General features: G+C 48.2%; 1 protein-coding gene across 5 annotated transcripts in view; it reads right to left on the bottom strand.

Annotated features, from left to right (window-relative positions):
* The window catches only part of LOC140201881 (beta-adducin-like), a 148928-nt gene that overhangs the window by 8814 nt on the left and 114208 nt on the right, over positions 1-25906 (bottom strand). For 4 of the 5 annotated variants that reach the window (XM_072266645.1, XM_072266644.1, XM_072266643.1 and 1 more), the window contains 7 exons: positions 23219-23317; positions 19146-19322; positions 15816-16073; positions 9816-9935; positions 7944-8033; positions 7221-7383; positions 4820-4915 (listed from right to left, as the gene is read on the bottom strand). In XM_072266645.1, the coding sequence (XP_072122746.1) occupies positions 4820-4915; positions 7221-7383; positions 7944-8033; positions 9816-9935; positions 15816-16073; positions 19146-19322; positions 23219-23317 (1003 nt within the window). The remainder of the gene's footprint in view (positions 1-4819; positions 4916-7220; positions 7384-7943; positions 8034-9815; positions 9936-15815; positions 16074-19145; positions 19323-23218; positions 23318-25906) is intronic. The other variant, XM_072266647.1, reaches the window with a different exon arrangement.

Raw genomic sequence — 25906 nt, 5'->3', positions numbered from 1 at the left:
GAGGGTGGTGATTCCATGATTTCATTGCCACAGATGGCTGTGGAGGCTAATTCACTGAGTATAGGTTCTTGATTAGTAAGAGAGTCAAAGGCTACGAGGAGAAGGCAGGAAAACGGGGTTGAGAGGGATATTAAATCAGGCATGATCAAATGGAGAAGCAGACTTGATCGGCTGAATGGCCTAATTTTGCTCCTGTGTCTCACATTCTTATGATACCCTTTTAGGGTGAGTGAAGGAAAGTTTAAGGGTTTTTTTTAATTACACAGAGAGCGGTAGGTACCTCTAACAGTGCAAGGGGTAGTGGTAATCACTAAGACATTCGGAAACTCTCAGATGGGCACATGAATGATAGGGAAATGGAGAGCTAGGTGGGGGGAAGGGTTAGGTTGATTTTGTAGGTTAAAAGGTTGGCACAACATCGAAGGCCAAAGGGCCTGTACTGTGCTGTACTGTTCTACTTTTATGTTATGATCAGTGAGTAATGTCACGGCCAATATCCAGAGGGCAGTTTTATCCCATTCATCTGGAACTGTCACCACCACCCACACCCCAACTCCCCTCTCCACCCCAGAAGTGAAACGATGGTGCAAAGTATTTGGACAATATTTCCTTTTCTATTCTATTCATAAACATTGAAATGTAAGAAATGATTGAATTGTGAGTAGATGGCCCCAGGATAAATCTAATCAGCGTTCATTCGCAAGCGATGTCCGTCTAGGCATTGTGCTGTTGTGGCTTGTTAATCCACTCATCCGATATTACAATAATCAAAACCCGATTTCGACATCCAAATTAATCCCATGTTCAACAGAATTAAACTTTTCAAAATGTCTAAACAGCATAAAGCCTTTATATTTCCTCCCCTGCATTGTGTGTGTGGAGGGGAGTCACGAGCAAAATTGGTGAAAGCAGAGGTCATCGATTTGCAGATGACACGAAAGTTGGTGGCGTTGTGGATAATATTAAAGGCTGTCGTACATTACAGTGGGACAGTGATAGGATACCAAGCAGGGCAGAGAAGTGGGAAGTAATTTACTTTGAGGGTAAAGTACAGGGTTAATGGCAGGATTCCTAGCAGGCTGAGAGAACAAAGGGATTTTGGAGACCACGTCCATAGATCCCTCAAAGTTACTGCACAAGTTGATAAGGCGGTTAAGAAGGCGTATGGTGTGTCGGCCTTCATTAGTCAGGAAACTGAGCTCAAGAACTGCAAGGTAATGTTGCAGCTCTGTAAAATCCTGGTTAGACCACACTTGGAGTATTGTCTTCAGTTCTGGTCGCCTCATTGTAGAATAGATGTAGAAGCTTTAGAGAGGGTGCAGAGGAAATTTACAAAAAAATTTACAGGATGCTGCCCAGATAAGACAGCTTGTCTTGTGAGCACGGGTTGAGCGAGCTAGGGCTTTTCTCTTTGGAATGAAGGAGAATGAGAGGTGACTTTATAGAGCTGTGTAAGATAATAAGAGGCATAGATAGAGTGGGGGCCAGAAATGGGTGATATGAGGGGCATAATTTAGAACTGATTGGAGGAAGGTATAGGAGGGATTTCACCGCTAGTTTTTTTATACAGAGAGCATTAGGTGCATGGAACACACTCCTGGGGGTGGCGGTAGAGGCAGATACATTAGAGACTTTTAAGGGAGTCTTAGATAGGCACATAGATGAAAGAAAAATGGAAGGTTATGTGGGAGGGAAGGGTTAGATTGATCATAGGGTAAATTAAAAGGTTAGCACAACATCGTGGGCCGAAGGGCCTGCACTGTGATATTTTCTACGTTCTATGGTATGGTATGCGACGACACTGGTGTCAGCTGTATCGGCGCTTGCCCTTTCCTTGGACTACATCAGTGACGTGGAGAGGGGGAACCCACTGCAAGGGCAACAGCCAGTTCTTCAAATCTTCCCGCCCAGGCTTGCGGCCTGGAGAGGACACAGTCCACCAGAGGCGCAAACCCACGATCCCCTGAGATCGACGGCTGCCTACCATTATTACAGTAGGAAAGGTGTCAATTGGACGATAACGCACAGGGCAGTACCCCCAGAGCCTCGGTACTGAGTGAGGGGCAGCGTTGAGCTGAGCCGGAGAGCAGCAGAACGTCAGACAGTGGTTTGGGACGCATGGCCTCCTTGTGCCCTCGTTTCGGAAGCAAGTGAACCCACAGGACCTGCAGCACCGTCCCTGCTGTGCCACAGGGACCGGGGAGGAGAATATCGAGGACTGCAAGGGGTGGCGAGGAGGGGGATTGGGGTCTCCCGGGGCGATAGCACGGAGGGGGTGGGGAGTGGGTTGAATAGTATACTTACTACAATGACAAGTACTCAGTGTCATGAGGAACTCCTTTTAGCGTGAGCCAAACGAAAGGGAGAAAAAAAAAAGAGAACAAGAATGGAACAGGATGGCCACGTTTGAAAAGCAGCAGACATCACCACACAACCACAGAAGAATGGAGAAGCATTGTATTTCAGTCAAACAGTGAAGCCCCCCACTTTTCGCCTCCCCCCCCCCCCAGTAGCTTCAACACAGTGGGAGGCGCTCGCTTTGGACTCCCTGGCAAACAGGAATGTGGACAGAAAGTGTGAGGTTTTGTCCAGAACTTCTACTCATTTGAACACTAGGTGACACCCCCACTCCCCCCGCTTCAACATCTCCCATCAACTGGCCACGACTTGTCCTGAAATTCACCAGAAAGCTTTGTTAAAAGTTACTAGGGAAAATGATGTGAGCCCTCTGGAAAGCAGGAGATATGTGAATTGGTGGGTTAATTGTCCGCTGTAAGGTTGTACTGGTGGGGGGTGGAGCTTTAGAAGCGGGGAGCTGCAGAGGGTGGGGTGCAGCAAAGTGGAGGATTGGGATGGGTATTGAATGGACAGTACAGAGATGGGGGGCCGAAGGGCCTTTGCCTGAGCTGTCTGACTCTCTGGGGATGCCAATAGGGGCTGGAGCGTAAGATGGCACAGTTCACCAAATCAGGGGAATGTCAAAGCTACCGGGTGCTCCGGTTTCCCAAAGGCCTGTGGGTTGGTGGGTTAAGTCGGCGGCTGTAAATTTTGCAAGTGTGTAGGCGAGGGGTGGAATCTGTGTTGGAAAATGACAGTGAGAATTCTGGGGTTTTGACCATCTCCAAGCGTGTAGGTGAAGGGGAATTGTGGGAATAGTGGGAGAACAGAATGGGTTAGAGTGGTTCAGTGTAAAACGAAGGTGCATCTCGGCCTGCACAGACTCGATGGGCTGCAAGGCCTGTTTCTGTGCTGTGTGGCTTTGTGACCCTGCACACAAGCGGCCTCTGCTTTCGCTTCATGCTGAGGTCACTAGCCTGATGTGTGTTTTTGGGGGTTGGTGATCAGAGGAATGCGCTGAGAATTGGAACCATTTCCACAGCCCGCAGAGACGGCCAAAACCCCGGAATTCTCACTGTTATTTCCCAACCTGTGAATTGTCGCTTGGGCAAACACGAGGAAATCTGCAGATGCTGGAATTTCGAAGCAACACACATAAAAGTTGCTGGTGAACGCAGCAGGCCAGGCAGCATCTATAGGAAGAGGTACAGTCGACGTTTCAGGCTGAGACCCTTTGTCAGGATTAACGACTTCGTAACAACTTTGTAGTTAGATGAAGGCTCTTGGCCCAAAATAGATGCACCTGAGAACATTTCTATCACGTACAAACCTTTGATTTCTGTCTATACATGCAGTCCTCACGTGACATTTATCCTCCTCCAGCTCACTATCTGCTCTAACACTCTGGTTCCCCTCCCCCTGCAAATCTAGTTTAAACCCCCTGGAGCAGCACTAGCAAATCTACCTGCAAGGATGTTAGTCCCCCTCCAGTTCAGGTGCAAACCATCCCATTGGAACAGGTCCCACCTTCCCTGGAACAAAGCCCAATTGTCCAGAAACATGAAGCCCTCCCTCCTGCACCATCTCCTTAGCCATGTATTTATCTTCTCCTATCATTTTGGATCTCCCCCTTCCCCTCCCACTTTCAAATCTCTTACTATCTTTTCTTTCAGTTAGTCCTGATGAAGGGTCTCGGCCTGAAACGTCGACTGTACCTCTTCCTAGAGATGCTGCCTGGCCTGCTGCGTTCACCAGCAACTTTTAACTGTCGCTTGGGGCTTGGCTATGATGCACTCCATCTCCCCACCATTTCATATCCATCAGCCATTTGCAGGAGAGAATCGAAGTCCAACCCCACGGGGCAGAGATGGGTCAGAGAACCGCCAAGAGCCAAATACTGGCGCTGGCCTGCAAAAGGAGCAACAGCTCTGGTGATGAGCTGCCCTGACTCCCCCCCCACCCCCCGAGAGAACGGACAGGCTCGGGGTCAGAGAGGGAACCGGCCCTCAGCGGCTGCTGTCCTGCGGTCAGAAACCGTGCATCAGTCTCGGAGCAAGGCTGCTGGCTGCAGAAGAAAAAAAATGCTTCTTATTTCCCATCGGAAAAGAGTGCGGAGAAATCACAACACACAGCACAAGGCAAACAAACACTGCAGCGAGCAAAGACACACCGAAGCATCAAACCTGCAAGGAAACCCTGTTGAGAAATAATAACAAATTAAACAGCGCGCGTCTGGGGTCCTTACAGAGAACACCAGAATTTCAGATTCAAGAAAATATCGGACTGTATACTGGGAATGATAGATTGGAAATCTACATCGGAAACTGTATATGCACACTCCAGAGTCCACATTGGGAGTAATAGACCGGGTATCCACATGGGGAATAGATGGGAAATTTCTGATCAATCCTTTCAAGGTCATTGATACATTTACAATGATCTATCTTTTGAACTGACAGAGACCTACCCATCCATGGCTTACCTCCTGGTGACCTGGGAGACGTGGGTGACTTAGCTGGCGAAGTGAGAGGGGTCTTCAGAGGAGAAATCCCTGCCGAGGTATCCTCCTCATCTGGACCTGTGTGCAAAGTAGTCAGTCTGTTGATGTCTACGTCAGATCAGCTTGTACTTTAGTCCAGTCTCATGCGGAGATTACTTCAAACTTTGAAGGACAGTCAAGGATCCAGCTCAACTTTAACAAGTTCGCTGCCGCCATGATTCCCTTGTCCTTTCATCTCCCACCCGGCACTTATCCCCGCGGGCGGCAGAAACGCTACACCTGCCTGTACGCCTCCATTCAGTGCCCCAAACAGTCCTTCCAGGTGAGGCAACACTTCACCTGTGCATGTGTAAGGGTTATCTATCGTATCCAGTACTCCTGATGTAGCCCCTTCTATATAGAAGAGACTGAATGTAAATTGGGGGACCGCTTTGTCAAGCACCTCCGCTCCAGCCACCAAAAGCAGAATTTCCCGGTGGTCACCCACTTTAATTCCTAATCCTGTTCCCATGTTGACATGTCAGTCCATGGCCTCCTCTCATGCCACAATGAGGCCACTCTCAGAGTGGAGGACCAACACCTATATTCCATCTGGGTAGCCTCCCACCTGATGGCATGAACATCGATTTCTCCTTCTGGTAATTTTTATTTCTTCCACTCCCCCCCCCTTCTTCTATTCCCCACTCTGGTCTCTAACCTCTCCTCCTCACCACCCCCAGGTGCCCCTCCTTCTCCCCTTTCTCCTATGGTCCACTCTCGTCTCCTATCAGATTCCTTCTCCTCCAGCCCTTTACCTTTCCCACCCACCTGGCTTCACCTATCACCCTCCAGCTATCCTCCTTCCCCTCCTCCCACCTTTATATTCCGGCACCTTCACCTCCCTTTCCAGTCCTGAAGAAATGAATGCTGATGGTTTATTCATTTCCATAGATGCTGCCTGACCTGTTGAGTTCCTCCAGCATTTTGTGTGCGTTGCTCAACAACAATAATGTGCATTTACATCATTGTTAAAGGGTAGGTAAGGAAGAAATAGGAGCGGGTGTTGGCCATTCGGCCCTTGCCCTTTAAGCTAGCCCATCTATTCAACAACAATATGCTAGATCACAGTCTCTCAAGTTGTGCAGTTGCACAGTACAGAAACATCTTTTACCTGTCCTCTCGTATGACCACCGTGATCCCATAAATACCCCGAAGTCTCTCATGGAAGGGAAAGGGAGTGAGAGAAAGAGAGAGGCGGAGAGTGGAAGGGGAGGAGGGGAGGAGGAACAGGGGAGGGGGAGGAAGGGAGGCGGAGGGGAAGAAGGAGAGGGGGAGGAATGGGAAAGGAGAGTGGAGGGGAGGAGAGGGGTGAGGGGGAGAGGAAGGGAGAGAGGGGTGAGGGGGAGGGGAAGGGAAGAAATTGAGGGGGCAGAAGAGGGAGAGGATGTGAGAGAGAGGGGAGGAGAGAGAAAGTGCATGGGGATGAGAGGGAGAGAGAAGGGATGAGAAAGAGAAAGAGAGGGAAGGGACGAGAGAGAGGGTATGACAGAGAGAGTGGGGATGAGATAGAAAGAGGGGAGAGAGAAGGGAGAGGGGTATATAGAGAGAGGAGGATGAGAGAGGGGAGAGAGAGGGTAATGAGAGAGAGAAGGGGATGACAGAGTGAGAGTGAGAGAGAGCGAGAGAGAGAGAGGGAGAGGGAGAGGGAGGTGGCGATGAGACAGAGAGGTGAGGATGACAGAGAGGGGTAATGAGAGAGAGAGGGGGGATGACAGAGTCAGAGTGAGAGAGCAAGAGAGAGGGAGAGAGGGAGGGAGGTGGCAATGAGACAGAGAGGTGAGGATGAGAGAGAGAGAGGGTAATGTGAGAGAGAGGGGGGAGATGAGAGAGATAATGGAAGAAGATATAAAGGGGCAGAATTTTTTGACAGAATAAGTTGGTGGGAGGAGGGAGTCAAGCTGGCAGGTGATAGGTGAGACCAGGTGAGGAGGAAGGTGGATGGGATGGGGGGGATGAAATAAGAAACTGGGATATGATAGGAGGGAGATGTAACTGACTGAAGAAGCAACCTAATAGGAGAGGGAGTAGACTACAGAATGAGGGGAAAGAGGTGGGGAACCAGGGACAGGTGATGGGTAAGCCATTCTACTCCTTCCTTTCCAATCTAGGTGAAGGGTCTCGGCCTGAAATGTCAACTGTTTACTCACTTTCATAGATGCTGCCTGACCTACTGAGTTCCTCCAGTGTTTAGTGTGTGTTGCTCTGGACAAATGTTTGAATGGGGAAGTGGAGAGAAACAGGTTTACAGGCAGATGGGTTTATCACTGTTGGGGATGGATGAGGTGGGCAGTATAACTCAATCTGAACTTGCCAGCTTCCCCACAAGAGACTCTGAAGACATTACCATCCAGCCCCAGCTGTTTCCGCTCCACCTCTCTCTTGTATTCCTCCAGTTCCTGGTCGGTGAGCTCGTTGAACGGGTTCGGGGGCTCAGGCTCCTGCTCAAGCGCCTGTCGATCCCGCTCGGTCGCAGCCTGGGCCTCTGAAGGAAGCATTCCTTCTGCAGACTGATGTAAACAATGCACATAGTTAATATACTGCCCAGCCCTGGGACGTGCGGGACAGAGTTAGTAAGTTGTGGGCATGCCACGTTGGCACCGAAAGCATGGTGGAATTGTGCGCTGCCCAGCACATCTTCGGACTGCGTTGGTCGTCGGCGCAAATGATGCATTTTAACGCATGTTTTGATGTAAATGTGAGAAATACAGCTAAGTTTTCTTTTATTTGCACACACGCATACACACTCTTGAACACGTGCGCGTGCACACACACTCACACATTTACATGCACACACACATGCACAGATGTGGACACATGCATTCACGTGCAAATGCACAGATACGCAGTACAAACACACACACACACACACACTGCTGAGGTGACGCTAGAAATTGATCTGAAACAATACGTCAAAATTTAAAGCCCCAAATGGAGCCATTCGGCCAATCGAACACATTCTAACCATTTTAGCATTGCCCCTGTATACAAGTGTTGGCGAGTCACCCTGACAGCACTCAACCGCTCTACTGGGGCAAGGAAGTGCGACTGATCCCTGGGACTGACTCACCGGGCTGCGGCTCTTTTCCGTGATGACGCCTGCCAGTAGCTGTGACTGTGGTCCCGCTGACTTCATATCCTGCCGGTTCAGCTCTCGGATCTAGAGGTTAAACAGCAACCTTCAGGAACCGTATGCGCCGATAACCCACCCCATGGGCCCAGCTACACAGCGGGCAACCTCAAGCAGTAGCTCACCCTTGGCCCCACCATCACTGAAGGTCTCCGCAGTACCTCAGCACATCGCGGAAAACAGCCTCCCCCTCTCTGGGATCTGTCTGCACTTTTTGCTGCCTCTGTAAAGCAGGCAGCACAATCAGACCCCACCCATCCCAGACTTTCTCTCTTCCCCTTCTTCCACCGGGCAGAAGATACAAAAGCCTCAAAGCACGTACCACCAGGCTCAAGGACAGCTTCTACCCCACTGTAAAAGACTATTAAGTAGTTTCCTAACTTTATACTTTATTGTCGCCAAACAATTGATACTAGAACGTACAATCATCACAGTGATATTTGATTCTGCGCTTCCCGCTCCCTGGATTACAAATCAATGGTAAGTATTAAAAATTTAAATTATAAATCATAAATAGAAAATAGAAAATGGAAAGTACAGTAGTGCAAAAAAACTGAGAGGCAGGTCCGGATATTTGGAGGGTACGGCCCAGATCCGGGTCAGGATCTGTTCAGCAGTCTTATCACAGTTGGAAAGAAGCTGTTCCCAAATCTGGCCGTACGAGTCTTCAAGCTCCTGAGCCTTCTCCCGGAGGGAAGAGGGACGAAAAGTGCGTTGGCTGGGTGGGTCGTGTCCTTGATTATCCTGACGTGTGCCGGGCTGGAGATACATCTCTACCAAAGGAGATGTAAGGCACTCCTTCCCTCCGCTAGTCTGCAGATCACCCTTGGGCAGGTTGTAGTACCTGAAAGCAACACCCTCCTCCCCCCACCCCCAACCGAAACAGGGTCACATGAAGCCACGGGAGCAGGTGGTGGACACCAGGCAGACAATCTCTGAAGAGTATTGATAATGGCTGGGGTCACCCGTCTCATTAAGGCATTCCCAGAAGAAGGCAATGGCAAACTTCTTCTGTAGAGAAATTTGCCAAGGGCAATCATGGTCATGGAAAGACCATGATCACCCACGTCATACAACACGGCACATAATGATGATGATGACGAGTATGATAAATTTGCCAGTCGACCTCACAATCTGCCTTGTTATGACCTTGCACCTTATGGTTAACCTGCAGTGCACTTTCTCTGTACCAGTAAGCAAGACAAGCTTTTCATGCATCTCAGTATGTCACAATAATAAACCGAAAGCAAAACGCTTGTTTTGAGTACCACCCAGACAGATCATACCTTATATAATTACTCTGAGGGAGTAAAAGAGAAACACAATAGAGTGTTGCAGCAGCACAGAAAGTGCAGTGCACACAGACAAATAGAGTGTAGGGGCCACAGTGACAGAGACTGGGAGAAATGCACTCATCATTTAGTGTCTGTTCAAGAGTCTGGTAACTGTGGGAGGGAAACTGTCTTTGACCCTGGTGGTACATACACTGATAACAGAGGGACTGAAGACGTACTTGACCCTGGTGGTACATACACTGATAACGGAGGGACTGAAGATGTGTTTGACCCTGGTGGTACAGACACTGATAACAGAGGGACGGAAATGTATTTGACCCTGGTGGTACATACACTGACAACAGCAGGATTGGAAGCTGTCATTCTTGAATGGGGTTGATCATGTCAGAGTTGATCAAACGGCAGAGCAGACTCGATGGGCTGAATGGCCTAGTTCTGCTCCAATGTCTAATGGTCTTGTTCAGGATACAAAAAACTTTAACATGACAGTGACAGAAACGCTCTGACATAATCTTGCCTTATTCCTCGTTTCCAGCACTTCCCGGGGGTCTGTAAAAAGAGGCACAAACTGGTTGGGAGTCTCGATCTTGATCGGAGTTCCGCTGCTGGGTTTCTTGGCCTCGTCAGCCTTCAGCCACTGTTTCAAATCAAAAGAGGAGAACATTATTTCCACAGCCATTTCCTACAGGTTCACTGTCCCTGTCAAGTTAACGTCAGAGTGCACTGGCAGAGGACACAAAGGTACCAGCGAAGAACCCTGGCACCCAGAAACCACAGTACAATGGCAGGCATCACTGGAGCACTTTCAGAGTTCATCAGTGGATGCCAGGGGCAGCAGCACCGCAGGAACTCTGGCAGGGGCAGCAGTGGCCCACCTGCCGGAGGGAATACTGCCGGACAAGTGGCAGGGTGCAGCGGCAGACACCTGAGGGTGGGAGCTCTGTCAGGGAACACTGGAGGATGAATGGCAGGTGCAACGGCAGATACCTGGGCCGCGGCATAGTGGTGGACACGTTGGACAGGATGCATTGGTGGACAAGAGGCAGGGGAGCACATGGTCTCTTTCCATGTTTGAATCAAATGAAGAGAAATCCATTGCCAAGCATTTCACTTGTTAAATTCCTCAGCTATTCACTGAAAGACTCAATGGAGAAGCCGATTACCCATTGTCTTAACAATAACTTGAACAACTGCAAATATGGTTACGTTTCACCGGAGACGGCTAACCGGCTAACTGCTGAAACCAGGCAGCAGTGTTGACCTTAGAATAGTGGTGATGGGACAGACTGTGTCCCTATTCCCCCCCCCCACCCTCCCATGTGTGTCCCTACCCTAAACACCCACCCTCCAATCCTGAATCTGTACCAGTGGACAAGACCAACAACTACCCAGGAAAATCCACAATGCCCCCTCCATAAGCAAAGTTTCAATGCAGCCTTCAACTGAATACAACAGATCCTAGTTAACTGGGCCATCAATTTTCTCGGGATAGCCTCTTATTTGGGACAACTCTTAAGAAAGATAGCCAGGATTACCTTTGTTTATTTGGGACACAATGTCACTTAATTGGGACAGGGGACTGTTGCCAGTTTCGAACTATCAACAGTCACGTGCGCTTACGTGGCTTTTAGACACTAGACCATGATCAGAGCAATCAGTTTTTAAGCAGCATTAGTTGCATGCATTTGTGTTCAAAAGCAGTGATGTTTTTTCAACAGTGGCTTTCTCTTTGCCTCGCTCCCATAAAGCTGTGACTGGTGAAACACCCGGGCAACAGTTGTATGTGCAGTCTCTCCCACCTCAGTCACTGAAGCTTGTAACTCCTCCAGAGTTGTCACAGGTCTCTTGGTGGCCTCCCTCACTAGTCCCCTTCTTGCACGATCACTCAGTTTTTGAGGATGCCCTGTTCTAGGCAGATTTACAGCTGTGCCATATACTTTCCATTTCCTGATTAATTTAATTGTACTCCAAGGGACATTCAGTGACTTGGAAATTTTCTTGTATCCAGCTCCTGATTTGTGCTTTTCAATATCTTTTCAGAGTTGCTTGGAGTATTCTTTTGTCTTCATGGTGTAGTTTTTGCCAGGATACTGACTCACCAGTGGTTTGATCTTCCAGACACAGGTGTATTTTTACTACAATAGATTGAGATACCTTGACTGCACACAGGTCTCCAAAAACAGATCACTTAACTAATTATGTGACTTCTAAAACCAATTGGCTGTGCTAGTGCTCATTTGGTGTGTCATATTAAGTGGGGAGAGGGTGAATACTTAAGCAATTAATTTATTTTGTGTTTTATATTTGTAATTTATTTATATCACTTTGTAGAGATCTGAGATCTGCTTTCACTTTGACACGAAAGAGTCTTTTTCTGTTGATCAGTGTCAAAAAAAGCCAAATTAGATCCACTGTGATTCAACGTGTAAAACAATAAAACATGAAAACTTCCAAGGGGGGAGTGAATACTTTTTATAAGCACTGTATATATTACTGTAATTCTTTTTATTTCCATTATTAAGTATTACAATGTACTACTGTTGCAAAGACAACAAATTTCACAACATTCTGGTGATATTAAACTTGATTCTGATATCTCCTACAGTCGAAAGACATACTGGTTAGTAGGTTAATTGGTCATTGTAAATTGTCCCATAATTTGATTAGGCTAGGGTTAAATTGGGGGTTGCTGGGTGGCATGGCTTGAAGAGGCCTATTCCACACTGTACTTCAATCAGTAAATAAAATGTGAACATGACAATAGTCAACTCGATTTTGACCTTGATTTAAAATTCTATTGGTACTAGCAGCCACAAGAGGGCGCTGGAGACAGTCAGTGTGAACACCACTGCAATGCAGCAGGGAGGGAGGGATCTTGGCGACTGACACCTCTCTCAGGGATTGTGTGTCTGCACAGTCCCACACAGGCTGGCCTTGTACACAGCACTAACCCTTTAATCTTTTATCAGCTACTTTGAAAGCCCAAGTTGGGCGGTCTTTCCTTGATTCTGTTATGGTTATTATTCTATAGATTTATTGAGTATGCCCTCAAGAAAATGAAACTCAGGGTTGTATATGGTGACATATATGTACTTTGATGAAACATTTACTTTGAACGTTGATATAAATGGCTGGAAATTAGACGCCCCTGATGATCTGTGTCCTTCAGCTCCTGGAGGGGATGAATCACCGGCTCCACAGTGACAGCTGAGGTCGTGTCGTAGGCCCAGGCTCCTTCTACCACAGTCTTCCTGTAGGACCCACAGTGCCACGTGCCAGCAGCCCTCCACTTCGCCTTGGTCTTCCCACAGAATGCGCTGGTTAGAACCAGTCTAACTGGCTGTGTCACTGCCCGGCGTGGAGGGGCCGCTGCACAGGATTGGAAAATGCTACAGAAATTTGTGAAGTCAGCCAGCTCCATCGTGGGCACTAGCCTCCCCAGCATCCAGGGCATTTTCAAAGGCGGCCTCCATCACCCAGGACATGCCCTCTTCTCCTTGCTATCATCGGAGAGGAGGTACAGGACTCCTAACACAAACTCAACATTTTAGGAACTGCATCTCCCCTTCTTCCATCAGAATTCTGAATGGACAATGAACCAACCCATCAATAGTACCTCACCTTTTTTTTAAACTTAATTTTATACATTTTTCTAAATGTAATTTATAGTTTTTTTTAAATGTATTGCACAGTAGCTGCTGCATAACGACAAATTTCACAACATTATGCCAGTGATATTAAACCTGACTCTGATTCTGAAAGAGCAGCTGGCGACTGATTGCGATCTCCTTCACCATTTCACGGAGCGGTGCTCCATCCCGGGTGCAGATCCCGCCCTCCCCATCGTCCCGGATTCAGCTGAGATGGAGAGTGCAAGGTGCCGCCACACCTGATGCTGTTTACAGCCTCCTCCCATGGGCAAGGTTGTTTTTTTTGCATTAATGTTCACTCGTCACCTGAACCTGCACTTGCTGCTTAACCTGGCAGAAACGGAGCTTTGGTTCCTTTTGCTCAGTCTCTGGGTCTGCAGTTTTTCACTGGTTCTTTGCACCTACTGCGAATGCCCGCAAGAAAAATGAATCTTAGGGGAGCATGGCGACATATCGCTCGTTCCTTATGTGTCGTATTGTATGACGGAGGGGAGCATCGTCTTTCCATGACCATGATTGTCCTTGCCAGTCTTTTTCTACAGAAGTGGTTTGCCATTGCCTTCTTCTGGGCAGTGTCTTTACAAGACGCGTGACCCCAGTCATTATCAATACTCTTCAGAGATTGTCTGCCTGGCGTCAGTGGTCGCATAACCAGGACTTGTGATATGCACCAGCTGCTCGTACGACCGTCCACCACCTGCTCCCATGGTTTCACGTGACCCTGATCAGGGGGCTAAGCAGGTGCTACACCATGCCCAAGGGTGACCTACAGGCCAGTGGAGGGAAGGAGAGCCTTACACCTCCTTTGGTAGAGACATATCTCCAACCCGACGCCCCAGCATCACAGCACGTGATGTAAAAATTACTGTAAGTTAAAATAAATAAAAACATAAATAAATAAAGTGAAAAAGTGGAATAGTGAGGCAGTGTCCATGGACCATTCAGAAATCTGCTCTTGAAGGGGAAGAAGCTGTCTTTAAAACATTTAATATCCATCGTCAGGCTCCTATACTTCCTCCCCAACGGCAGTAATTGAGAAGAGAGCATGTCCCAGATGCTGGTGGTCCTTAATGATGGATGCTGCCTTTTTGAGGCACCAATTTTTGAAGGTGTTCATAATGGTGGGCTTTGACCTCTAACCTCTTCTCACTTGCCAATCACCATCCCCTGGTGGCCCTCCTCCTTCCCCTTTCTCCTACGGTCCACTCTCCTCTCCTATCAGGTTCCTTCCTCTCCAGCCCTTGACCTTTCCCACCCACCTGGCTTCACCTATCAACTTCCAGCTAGTCTCCCTCCCTCCCCCCCCCCCCCCGTCTTTTTATTCTGGCACATTCCCCCTTCCTTCTCAGTTCTGAAGAGTTTCATCCTAAAACATTGACTGTTCGCTCAGTTCCATAGATGCTGCCTGACCTGCTGAGTTCCTCCAGCATTTTGGAGGGAAGGAGCACCTTATACCTCCTTTGGTAGAGATGTATCTCCATCCTGCCACCTTATATGTACTTTGATGCTACATTTAACCTAAACTTCGAGCTTTGAACATAAAGAAAACAGCAGGGCTACAGGCCGGTTGCCCTGCCTTCCTACAATAACCCCACTCCCTTTAATAAATAATACATCTGCTAATCTGACTTGAGCACGTTCAGCAACTGAGCCTGCACAGCTCTGCTGGGTAGGAAATTGGGAGGCTCGGTAGCCTGACGCTGTTACAGACCCAGGGACCCGGGTTCAATTCCGCTGCTGTCTGTAAGGAGTTTGTACGTTCTCCCAGTGACCACATGGGTTTCCTCCGGGTGCTCCGGTTTCCTCCCATAGTCTGGACACACATGGGTTAGCAGGTTAACTGGTCACACGGGATGTCATTGGCCTCCAGGAGGTCCACAACCTTCTCGCTGGGTTTCGTGGCTTGTGTGCCTCAATGACCCAGAGAGCGAAGTTAACTGGAGCCAGGGCTCTGTGTGTTGGTTCTTAGTAGGGTCACCTCTGCCAAACAGGTGAAAAGAGTAAACACAAAACACCCTGCAGATGCTGGGGTCAAAGCAACACTCACAACACGGTGGAGGAACTCAGCAAGTCGGGCAGCATCCGTGGAAACGATCAGTCGACGTTTCGGGCTGGAACCCTTCGTCAGGACTGTAGAGGGAGGGGGAAGAGGCCCTATAAAGAAGGTGGGGGGAGGGTGGGAAGGAGAAGGCTGGTAGATTCCAGGTGAAAAACCAATAAGGGGAAAGATAAAGCGGTGAGGGAAGGGAGGCAGGAAAGGTGAAGAAGGCATAGGGGAAAACACAATGGGTAGTAGAAGGAGGTGGAACCATGAGGGAGATGATAGGCAGCTGGGGGAGGGGGCAGAGTGACATAGGGATAGGGAAAGGGAGGGGGAGGTGAAAAGGTAGAGGCCATACTAAGAATGGTCTATTGGTCCTCCAGGTTTGAGGGCTCGGCTCAGGGCCAACAACCCTGACTGGTCAAGAAAAAACAATTGTTATAGAAACAGCAGTGAAGGATCCTTCTACATCTGACTGTGACTGAGGACCCCGAGGCACACCTGGGACATGATAGAGAACGTGGCCAAGAGCAGAAAGGGATAGAAGACTTTCTTTGCTACCCTAAACACCAGTGGGTTAACGGGCAGTGAGTAAGTAAGGCGTAACTGGGAGGTGCGGGCTCACTGAGCCAGAAGGGCCTGTACTGTGCTGGATTGCTAACTAAAAATAAATGAATCAGAAAAAACATTGTAAAGATTAACTCTGTTCTGGGTGAAGAAATTCTTCCTCCCTGACTCGTTATACAGCATGGGGACAGGATACAACACAGGCACGCGCGTGTGCACACACACACACAGGCAGAGCCCTAACGATCCAGCTCCTTACCGCGGTCTTAGCCCGAGGACTACTGGGACCTCCCGGAGGCTCTTCGTTGGCACTGACGCGCAGGTAGGTGTTGGGAGAGTTCAGCCATCGGCTCTTCTCCTTCTGCTGTTTCTGACTGTGATGCCTGAGCGGGTGGTGCGGAAGATCGTCCTCCTCGAAGGTGAACGCGGTGACGGTGGCCGGGATCTCCACCTCGCTCTTGTGCCTCGTCTTCTCCTGAACGATCGGGTGCCTGTATGCGTAGCCAGTTCGGTACCCCTGGTGACACAAGAGAGGTCAGTGATAACAGTGCCACACCTGCGTAGTCAGTGAGTTAAACCTACCGCTGCTTCAATTACACTGTCGCAACTGTTGTGACCAGGTAGCAAGATTGTAAGACCATAAGATACAGGAGCAGAATTAGGCCACTCGGTCCATCGATTCTGCTCCGCCATTCCATCATGGCTGATTTATTATCCCTCTCAATCCCATTCTTCTGGTTCCTCCCCATCAAGCTCTGCTTTAAATATTCTCAATGACACAGTCTCCACAGCTGTCCGTGGCAATGAATTCCACAGGTTCACCACCCTCGAGCTAAAGAAATTATTTCTCATCACAGTTCGAAATGACGTCCCTCTATTCTGAGGCCATTCCCCTGGTCCTAGATTCACCCACTATAGGAAAGATCCTCTCTGCATCCACTTGGTTTAGGCCTTTCCAATATTTACTAGGTTTCTATATTCTCATTCTCCTAGTCTCCAGCGAGTACAGGCACAAAGCCATTGCATGCTCCTCATATCATAACCCTTTCATTCCTGGAATAATTCTCCTCTGGACCCTCTCCAATGCCAGCACATCTTTTAGATAACAGGGCCAAAACCGCTCACAATACTCGAAGTGTGGTCTGACCAATGCCTTACAAAACCTCAGCTTCACGTCCTTACTCTTGTATTCTAGACCTCTTGAAATAAATGCTAACATTGCATTTGCCTTCCTTACCACTGAGTCAATCTGCAAATTAACCTTTCGGGAATCCAGTTCAAGGACTCCCAAGTCCCTTTACACCTGATTTTTGAATTTTCTTCCCGTTTAGAAAATAATCTATTGCTTTTATTCTTTCTACCAAAGTGCATGACCATACACTTCCCTACACTATATTCCATCTGCCACTTCTTTGCCTGCTCTATCAACCTATTCAAGTCCTTCCGAAGAGTCCTTGCTTCCTCGACACTACCTGCTGCTCCACGTATCTTTGCATTGTCTGCGACTTTGGCCACAGAGCCGTCAATTCCATCACCCAAATTGTAGACGTATAATGCGAACAGGAGTGGTCCCAGTGCCAACCCTGTGGAACACCACTGGTCATCTGCAGCCAACCAGAAAAGACTCCCTTTATTCCCACTCTTTGCTTCCTGCCAGTCAACCAACCTTCTACTCATGCTGCAATCTTTCCTATAATACCATGGGCTATTATCTCCTTAAGCAGCCTCGTGTATGGTCCCTTGTCAAAGGCCTTCTGAAAATCCAAGTAAACAGCATCCACTGACTCTCCTTTTCCTATCTTGCCTGCTATTTCCTCAAAAAATTCTAACAGATTTGTCAGGCAAGACTACCCCCGTAAAGAAACCATGTTGATTTTGGCCAACTCTATCATGCGCCTTCAAGTACCCTGAAACCTTACCCTTAATAATGGACTCCAATATCTTCCCACCACTGAAGTCAGGCCAACTGGCCTATAAATTCCTTTCTTCTGTCTCTCTCCTTTCTTAAAGAGTAAAGTGACATTTGCAATTTTCCAGTCCTCAGGAACCATTTCAGAATCTAGTGATTCTTGAACGATCATGCCTTGACAAACTTTTTGGCTCCCTCTTTCAGAACCCTCAGATGTAGTCCATGTGGTCTACAAAAGAAGTTCCCCACACAAAGCTACAGAGAACTGTGCACAGCTGAAATTCAAAGGACGACCCTGTTGGACCTGACTCATGGCCCGTGATCTCACAGCTGAGCTGGATGTTAATTTTTAACATTTATTTCGAGATACAGCACGGTAACAAGACCTTCTGACCCATCGAGCCCAAACTGCCCAATTACATCCATGTGACCAATTAGCCTACGGACAGCTTTGTCTTTTGTACGTGGGAGGAAGCCAGAGCACCCGGAGGAAACACATGCTGTCATGGGGAAAGTCTGCAGGTGCTGGAAATCCAAAGCAACGCATTCAAAGTGCCAGAGGAACTCAGCAGGTCAGGCTGCATCTATGGAAATGAATGAACAATCAACTCAGAACTGAGAGGGAAGGGGGAAAATGCCAGAATAAAAAGGTAGGCGGAAGGGGAAAGAGGCTAGCTGGAAGGTGATAGGTGAAGCCAGGTGGGTGGGTAAGGTCAAAGGTTGGAGAAGAAGGAATCTGATAGAAGAGGAGAGCGGACCGTAGGAGAAAGGGAAGGAGGGGCCCATGGGGAAGTGATAGACAGGTGAGAAGAGGTCAGAGTGGTGAATAGAGGAAGGGGGGTGGGTGAGAATTTGTTCACCAGGAGGAGAAATATGTATTCATCCCATCGGGTTGAAGGGTATCCAGATGGTGTTCCTCCACCCTGAAGGGGGGCCTCATCTCGGCACATGAGGAGGCCACGGACCGACACGTCAGAACAGGAAAGGGAATGGAAACGTTCGGCCTCCGGGAAGTCCCACTTGTGGCGGATGGTGCAGAGGGTTTTCTTTCAAATATTAACAAGTTGTTTATGGCTGCAAGAGTAAACTCGGTGGATGGAAGTCCCCTGGAGGGGTACTGTAGAACAGAGGGTCTGAGGGGTACAGGGCATAGCTTCCTGAAAACAGAGTATGCTGAAAACACTCAGCAGGTTAGGCAGTGTCTGGAGAGAGGAGAGAGAGAGGGGAGAGAGGGGACAGAGAGGGGAGAGGGAGAGGGGAGAGAGAGAGGGGAGAGAGAGGGGAGAGAGAGGGGAGAGAGAGGGGAGAGAGAGGGGAGAGACAAAGGGGAAAGAGGGAGGGGAAAGAGGGAGGGGAAAGAGGGAGGGGAGAGAGGGAGGGGGAGAAAGGGAGGGGGAGAGAGGGGAGAGAGAGAGGATAGAGAGAGAGGAGAGAGGGAGGAGAGAGAGGGGGGAGGGGGAGAGAGAGGGGGGGAGAGAGAGGGAGAGAGAGGGGGGAGAGAGAGGGAGAGAGAGGGGGAGAGAGAGGGGGAGAGAGAGGGGGAGAGAGAGGGGGAGAGAGAGGGGGAGAGAGAGGGGGAGAGAGAGGGGGAGAGAGGGGGAGAGAGAGGAGAGAGGAGAGAGAGGAGAGAGAGGAGAGAGAGAAGAAGAGACAGAAAGAACTGCTCTTCACTTGACTCACCAAGTTGTCAAGCATCCTCATCAGAGCCTCAAACTCGTGCTCCCCAATTCGGCTCTTCTGCATTGGTCCGAAGGTACTGCCTGCCCAGCCCACCGAGCCAAGTTCATGAGGTTTGTACTTGTCACGGTCCAGGAGGATGACGTTATCTACTCCACCAGCACTGGAGAGGGACGAGACCTGCCAAAAAGCAATGAGAGGTCTTGCTGGGACACCGGAACGTTTCTCTGAGTGTACACTGCACCCGAGCACAGCTCACCGTTCGTCTCTCACTCAGGGATGAGCACACTTGCACTGTTAACAGTTCGGAGGAGGTTCACTGGGTTGCTTCCCCCTGACAGGGAAATCACTCCGCGCAGCGGCACAGAAACAGGCCACTTGACCCTTCTTGGTTAGTACTGTGGGTACGATGGCATTGAAGGCTGAGCTGCAATCAATAAACAGCAGGTATTGCTGTTGTCCAGGTGGTCCAAGGCCCAGTGGAGAGCTGGTGGGTACATTGTTTTGTACTGCACTACACTGCTGCTGCGTGGCGCGTGGCCAAGTGGTTAAGCCGTTTGTCTAGTGATTTGAAGGTCGCTAGTTCGAGCCCCAGCCAAGGCAGCGCGTGTGTCCTTGAGCAAGGCACTTAACCACACATTGCTCTGCGACGACACTGGTGCCAAGCTGTATGGGTCCTAATGCCCTTCCCTTGGACAACATCGGTGGCGTGGAGAGGGGAGACTTGCAGCATGGGCAACTGCTGGTCTTCCATACAACCTTGCCCAGGCCTGCACCCTGGAAACCTTCCAAGGCACAAATCCATGGTCTCACGAGACTAACAGATGCCTATATAAAATACTGCTGCCGCAAAACAGTAAATTTCATGACGCACAGTAGGTAAGTGTTAATAAACCTGAATCTGATTCTAGTCTAAGCCGAACTGTTATTCTGCCTAGTCTCACTGACCTGCACCCGGACTAGAGCCCTCCACACCTCTCCCATCCACGTACAAACGTACTTACCCACACTTCTCCTAAGTGTTGAAATCAAACCCACATCCACCACTTGTGCTGGCAGCCCATTCCACACACACACCACCCTCCGAGTGAAAAAGATCCCCCCCCCCCTCAGCTTCCCCTTAAACTTCTCACCTTTCACCCTTAACCTTAACAAAGTGGCACTGTAGCATAGTGGTTGGTGCAAATCTTTACCGCTCCGCTGTAAGTTTGGGGTTCGATTCCCGCCACTGCCTGTAAGGTGTTTGTACATTTTTCCTGTGACTGTGCGGGTTTCCTCCGGGTATTCAGGTTTCTTCCCACATTCCAAAGGGTTGGTGGGTTGTGGGCATGCCATTTTGGCACTGGAAACACAGCAACACTTGCAGGCTTCCCAGCACAATGCTCCCTGATTTGATTTGATGCAAATGACACATTTCACAGGGTTCCGGTGTACTTGTGACAAATAAAACCAATTTTTATCTCATAAACACGAGAAAGTCTGCAGGTGCTGGACACCCAAAGCAACACACACAAAATGTTAGAGGAGCTCAGCAGGTCAGGCAGCATCCATGGAGAAGAATAAACAGTAGACATTTCGGGTTGAGACCCTTCATCAGGCCTGGAAAGGAAGTGGGGGGGGGGGGTCATAGATGCCAGAATGAAAACGTAGGAGAAGGGGAAGGCGGATAGCGAGAAGCTGATAGGTGAAGTGAGGTGGATGGGAAAGGGAAAGGGCTGGAGAAGAAGGAATCTGATAGGAGAGGAGAGTGGACCATGGGAGAAAAGGAAGTAGGAGGGGACCCGGGGGAGGTGAGAAGAGGTAAGAGGCCACAGCCAGGTCTTTTATCTCTCTTCCTTTTCCTATCCTATGACCTCTAGTTCTGGTCTCATCTAACACCAGTGTAACACTTTCAGTACACTGGATGAACTCAGCAGGTCAGGCAGCATCAGTCAGAAACAATGAGTCGACGTTTCGGGCCGGAACCCTTCGTCAGGACTGAAGAATGAAAGATGGGGAAGGATTTGAAGAATGCTTGTAGCTTCAGTTGAACTGGTCTTTCAACTTAAGCTACAAGCATTCTTCAAATCCTTCCCCATCTTTCATTCTTCAGTCCTGACCAAGGGTTCCGGTCCGAAATGTCGACTCATCCTTTCTAACTGATGCTGCCCGACCTGCTGAGTTCATCCAGTGTACTGAAGGTGTTGCTTTGATCACAGCATCTGCAGATTATTTTGTGTTAACACCAGTGTAAAAAGCCTACTTGCATTTTTCCTCTCTGTAACCCTGATAATTTTGTATACCTCTATCAAATCTCCCCTCATTCTCCTGCTCTGCAGGGGGAAAAAGTACCAACCTATTAAACCTTCCCCTATAACTCAGGTCCTCAAATCCCAGCAATATCCTTGTAAACTGTCTCAGCACCCCTTCAGCCTTATTGATGTCTTTCCTATACTGTAGGTAGATGCAGGAACTGCACACAATACTCTAAATTAAGCCTCATTAACATCTTATAAAACTTCAACATGAGCTGAAAGATTTTCTTTTAAAAATGATCTGATTTGTCACATGTAAACAGAAACATCGGAATACACAGTGAAATGTTAGCATCATCAGCCAACGCAGTTCGAGGACGTACCGGGGGCAGCCCATAGGCATTGCCACGCTTCCAGTGCCAACATGGCATGCCCACCACTCACTAACCCTAACGCTAACCCGTGTGTCTTTGGAATGAGGGAGGAAAGTGGAGCACCCAGAGGAAACCCACACAGACACGGGGAGAACGTACAAACTCCTCACAGGCAGTGACGGGAACGGAAACCCAAATGCTGGCATTGTAGAGCGTTATGCTGACCACTGTGCTACTCTGCACCCGTAACGCCACGCGATGCCACTTACATGAACGGCGTCGGCACGTACAATCAAGCTTCTAGTTCCAGTAACTACAGTGTTACTATTTCAATAATATTTGAGTAATCTTGTATTTATATTAATATTGATTGATAAAGCATGCTCAAATAATTCACTTCGAGTTGTATGTATAAATACATGAATTGCATAGGTTATCACAGCGGTCCCCAACCACCGGGCCGCGGACTGGTACTGAGCCGCAAAGCATGTGCTACCGGGCCGTGAGGAAACGATACGAGTCAGCTGCACCTTTCCTCATTCCCTGTCACACACTGTTGAACTTGAACATAGAGTTGCCAACTGTCCTGTATTTGGCGGGACATCCCGTATATTGGACTAAATTGGTTTGTCCCATACAGGACCGCCCTTGTCCCGTATTTCTCCCGCTAAGGTAGAGTGCTCCTATGAAACCTTTCGTGCCGAAATAGCATGAAACGAAGAAGCAATTACCATTAATTTATATGGAAAAAATTTTTGAGTGTTCCCAGACCCAAAAAATAACCTAACAAATCAAACCAAATAACACATAAAACCGAAAATAAATAACATTTACATATAGTAAAAGCAGGAATGATATGACAAATACACAGCCTATATAAAGTAGAAATAATATATGCACAGTGTAGTCGGGAAGATGAAGGCAAAACCGATTTGTGGGAAAAAAAATCGGCACATAGGCGCATGCGCACATCACATGGCGCACACAGGTGCCTGCGCAAGGCTTAATGGTCATGGTAGTCTTTCCTAGGGTAAAGTGTCCCGGGATTTGACTGCTACTTTTGTCCCTTATTTGGGAGTGAGAAAGTTGGCAACCCTAACTGTAAAAGACATGTTGAGGTGAGTTTAACCCTACTTGAACACCCCACCCTCCCGCTGGGTCAGCTGATCCGCAAGAATATTGTCAATATTAAATCAGTCAGACTACCATGTGATGTGGGCACGCCTCGATTAAAGTAAACACGAAGTTAGACTCACATTTCAGACTCCTATGTTGTCCTTTGAATTAGTTTAATGTTTTGAAGTTACAAAACATAAGATACGGCAACAGTTTACTTTGACACCATGTTGAATGTTTCAGTTGACGGGAGTGGGGGGGGGGTTACATCTGGTTGTCGGAGAATTAATTGGCAAATCTACAAAGGAATCTAATGGGACCAGGAGCCCAGCATGCCCCATACATTCCTTACCTGTATCTCACAGGCTGATTGAAGGTGGTAAATTTTGTAGAAGGCCTCTTCCACAGTCTCACCGAGAGCTATCACACCATGATTCCTTAGAAGTAGCACCTAAGAGGAAGATGATTAAAAATGCACGTCAGTTCTCAACAACCAAATCCCCCAGCAGCTGGGTGTTTTCTGCACAGAACACGGGGATGGGAGTGCCAGCAGCCCTTTCCATCTGTAATGTTATCGGCTGGGAACTGGCCTTGGCTGCAGTTTTCCAGTGTTTGCAGTGCAACCTTGGAAGAGTTACAGTAAGATCATACATTAAGTATTCAACGCCATATTTATTTAGAGATACAGCACAGTTACAGGCCTTTCTAGCCCAACGAACCCACGCCGCTCAATTATATCTACATGACCAATTAACTTACTAACTTACGTCTTTGGGATGTGGCGGAGAACCAGAGCCCTGGGAGGAAATCCACACGGTCACTGGGAGAGCGTAAGAGCCCCTTGCAGACAGTGGTGGGTATTGAACCCATGTGCTGGCCTTTATAAATCAAGAGCATTGAGTATAGGAGCTGGGATGTAATGTTGAAATTGTATAAGGCATTGGTAAGGCCAAATTTGGAGTATTGTATACAGTTGTGGTCACCGAATTCTAGGAAAGATGTCAAAAAATTGAGAGAGTACAGAGGAGGTTTACTAAAATGTTGCCTGGGTTTCATCTCCTAAGTTACAGAGGAAGGTTGAACAAGTTGGGTCTTTATTCTTTGGAGCGTAGAAGGTTGAGGGGGGACTTGACAGAGGTATTTAAAATTATGAGGGGGATTGATAGAGTTGACGTGGATAGGCTTTTTCCATTGAGAGTTGGGGAGATTCAAACAAGAGGACATGAGTTGAGAGTTAAAGGGCAAAAATTTAAGGGTAACATGAGGAAGGACTTCTTTACTCAGAGAGTGGTAGCTGTGTGGAACGAGCTTCCAGCAGAAGTGGTTGAGGCAGGTTCGATATTGTCATTTAAAGTTAAATTGAATAGGTATATGGACAGGAAAGGAATGGAGGGTTATGGGCTGAGTGCAGGTCGGTGGGACTAGGTGAGAGTAAGAGTTCGGCACGGACTAGAAGGGCCGAGATGGCCTGTTTCCGTGCTGTAATTGTTATATGGTTATATAGCTGCTGCCGTAACAGCGCTACGCTGACCATGACGCTACCGCGCCGCCCCCAGAGCATGACATGCCTGATGCTCTGTAGAATTGCTCCTGCTGAGACCTGGCCCGTGCTCCACCAGTGACCAGTGATCTTGGATTGGTCGATGCTGTCCAATATTCAGGCCTAGCACGGATGCTGTAGGCCAAAGGGCCTGCCCCCGTGACGGTGTTAGCCTTTGGTTCACCCTGTATTCTGCGAGTCCCAAGCAGCAGTGAAACCTCCTACACAGCCTGCCCACTCTTAGGAAGCCCTAATGCTGCCTGAGGTCTTTGAATTACAGACACATTGTACTAAAGCTGAGAGGAAGTCACCAGCTGCTACACGTTCTGTACAGGACACGTTCTCAAGAGACTATCAGAGCTCCAAAGGTCACAGTAGCAAGTTCCCTGAGCACGATTAATTCTCTATCTGACTCTGCAATGGTGCTAAATGTTACGGCGTTTCATCCACTATATCTCAACCAAACTCTTTCTGTCTCGTCACGTTCAAAGTAAAATATATCATCAAAGAATGTCTAAACTACCTTACGGGAGAACAAATAGAACCAATGAAAAGCTACACAAACACAAAAAGATGAAAAATAACAATACACTCAGTGGCCAATTTATTAGGTACACCAGCTCATCAAATCAGGCAAACACATGGCACAACTCAATGCATAAAAGCATGCAGACATGGTCAAGCGGTTCAATTGTTGTTCAGACCAATAGAACTGGGGAGAAATGAGACCTAAGTGACTTTGACCACAGAATGATTGTTGGCGGGGTGGTTTGAGTATCTCAGAAACTGATGACCTCCTGGGATTTTCACCCACAACAGTCTCTCGGGTTTACAGAGAATGGTGCGAAAAACAAAAAAACGTTCAGAGTGGCAGCTCTGTGGGCAAAAAGAGAACACCTTGTTAATAAGAGAGGTCAAAGGAGAATAGCTAGACTGGTTCAAGCTGACAGGAATGTGAACGTAATTCAAATTATGCAATACTGTGCAATACTATCATCACTTCTAATCTGGATGGTGTGAATGTGCACCCATTACTGCATAATATTACGGTAATTCTTGCACCATCATCTTATCAGCGTGAACTTGTAAATCTTGTATATCTTTTTCTTTTGCGTGTGTCTGTGCGTGTGCGTGCATCCGTGCGATGTTGGTGGGATGTCTTTTTCATGCCTTTACAGGGCGTGGAGTGAGAGAGAGAGAGACTGAGACAGAGACTGTGTGGCGCGCCACTCCGCACACAGATATTTCGCAGTATTTTTTTCCCTTTATTTTACGAGGTCGAAATGCAATTTCGACACTCAACCCGGCACGGATGGAAAGCGTACTCGGGAGCGGCTCCGACTGGGTTCGAACCCGGGAACACCCGTTCCAGAGTCCGGCGCTGATCTCATTGCGCCACCAGCCGGCCCGTATATCTTATTTTTAAGGTAAATTTTTTTTTTATTCCTCTTACTTCTCCTCTGATATTTACAACTGCGCACTTGTAATGCTACTGTGACA

The sequence above is a fragment of the Mobula birostris genome, chromosome 8, assembly GCF_030028105.1.
Source record: "Mobula birostris isolate sMobBir1 chromosome 8, sMobBir1.hap1, whole genome shotgun sequence".
Taxonomy (NCBI): Eukaryota; Metazoa; Chordata; class Chondrichthyes; order Myliobatiformes; family Myliobatidae; genus Mobula; species Mobula birostris.
The sequence above is the reverse complement of the archived record's forward strand: the minus strand, read 5'-3'. Positions and strand labels throughout refer to the sequence as shown.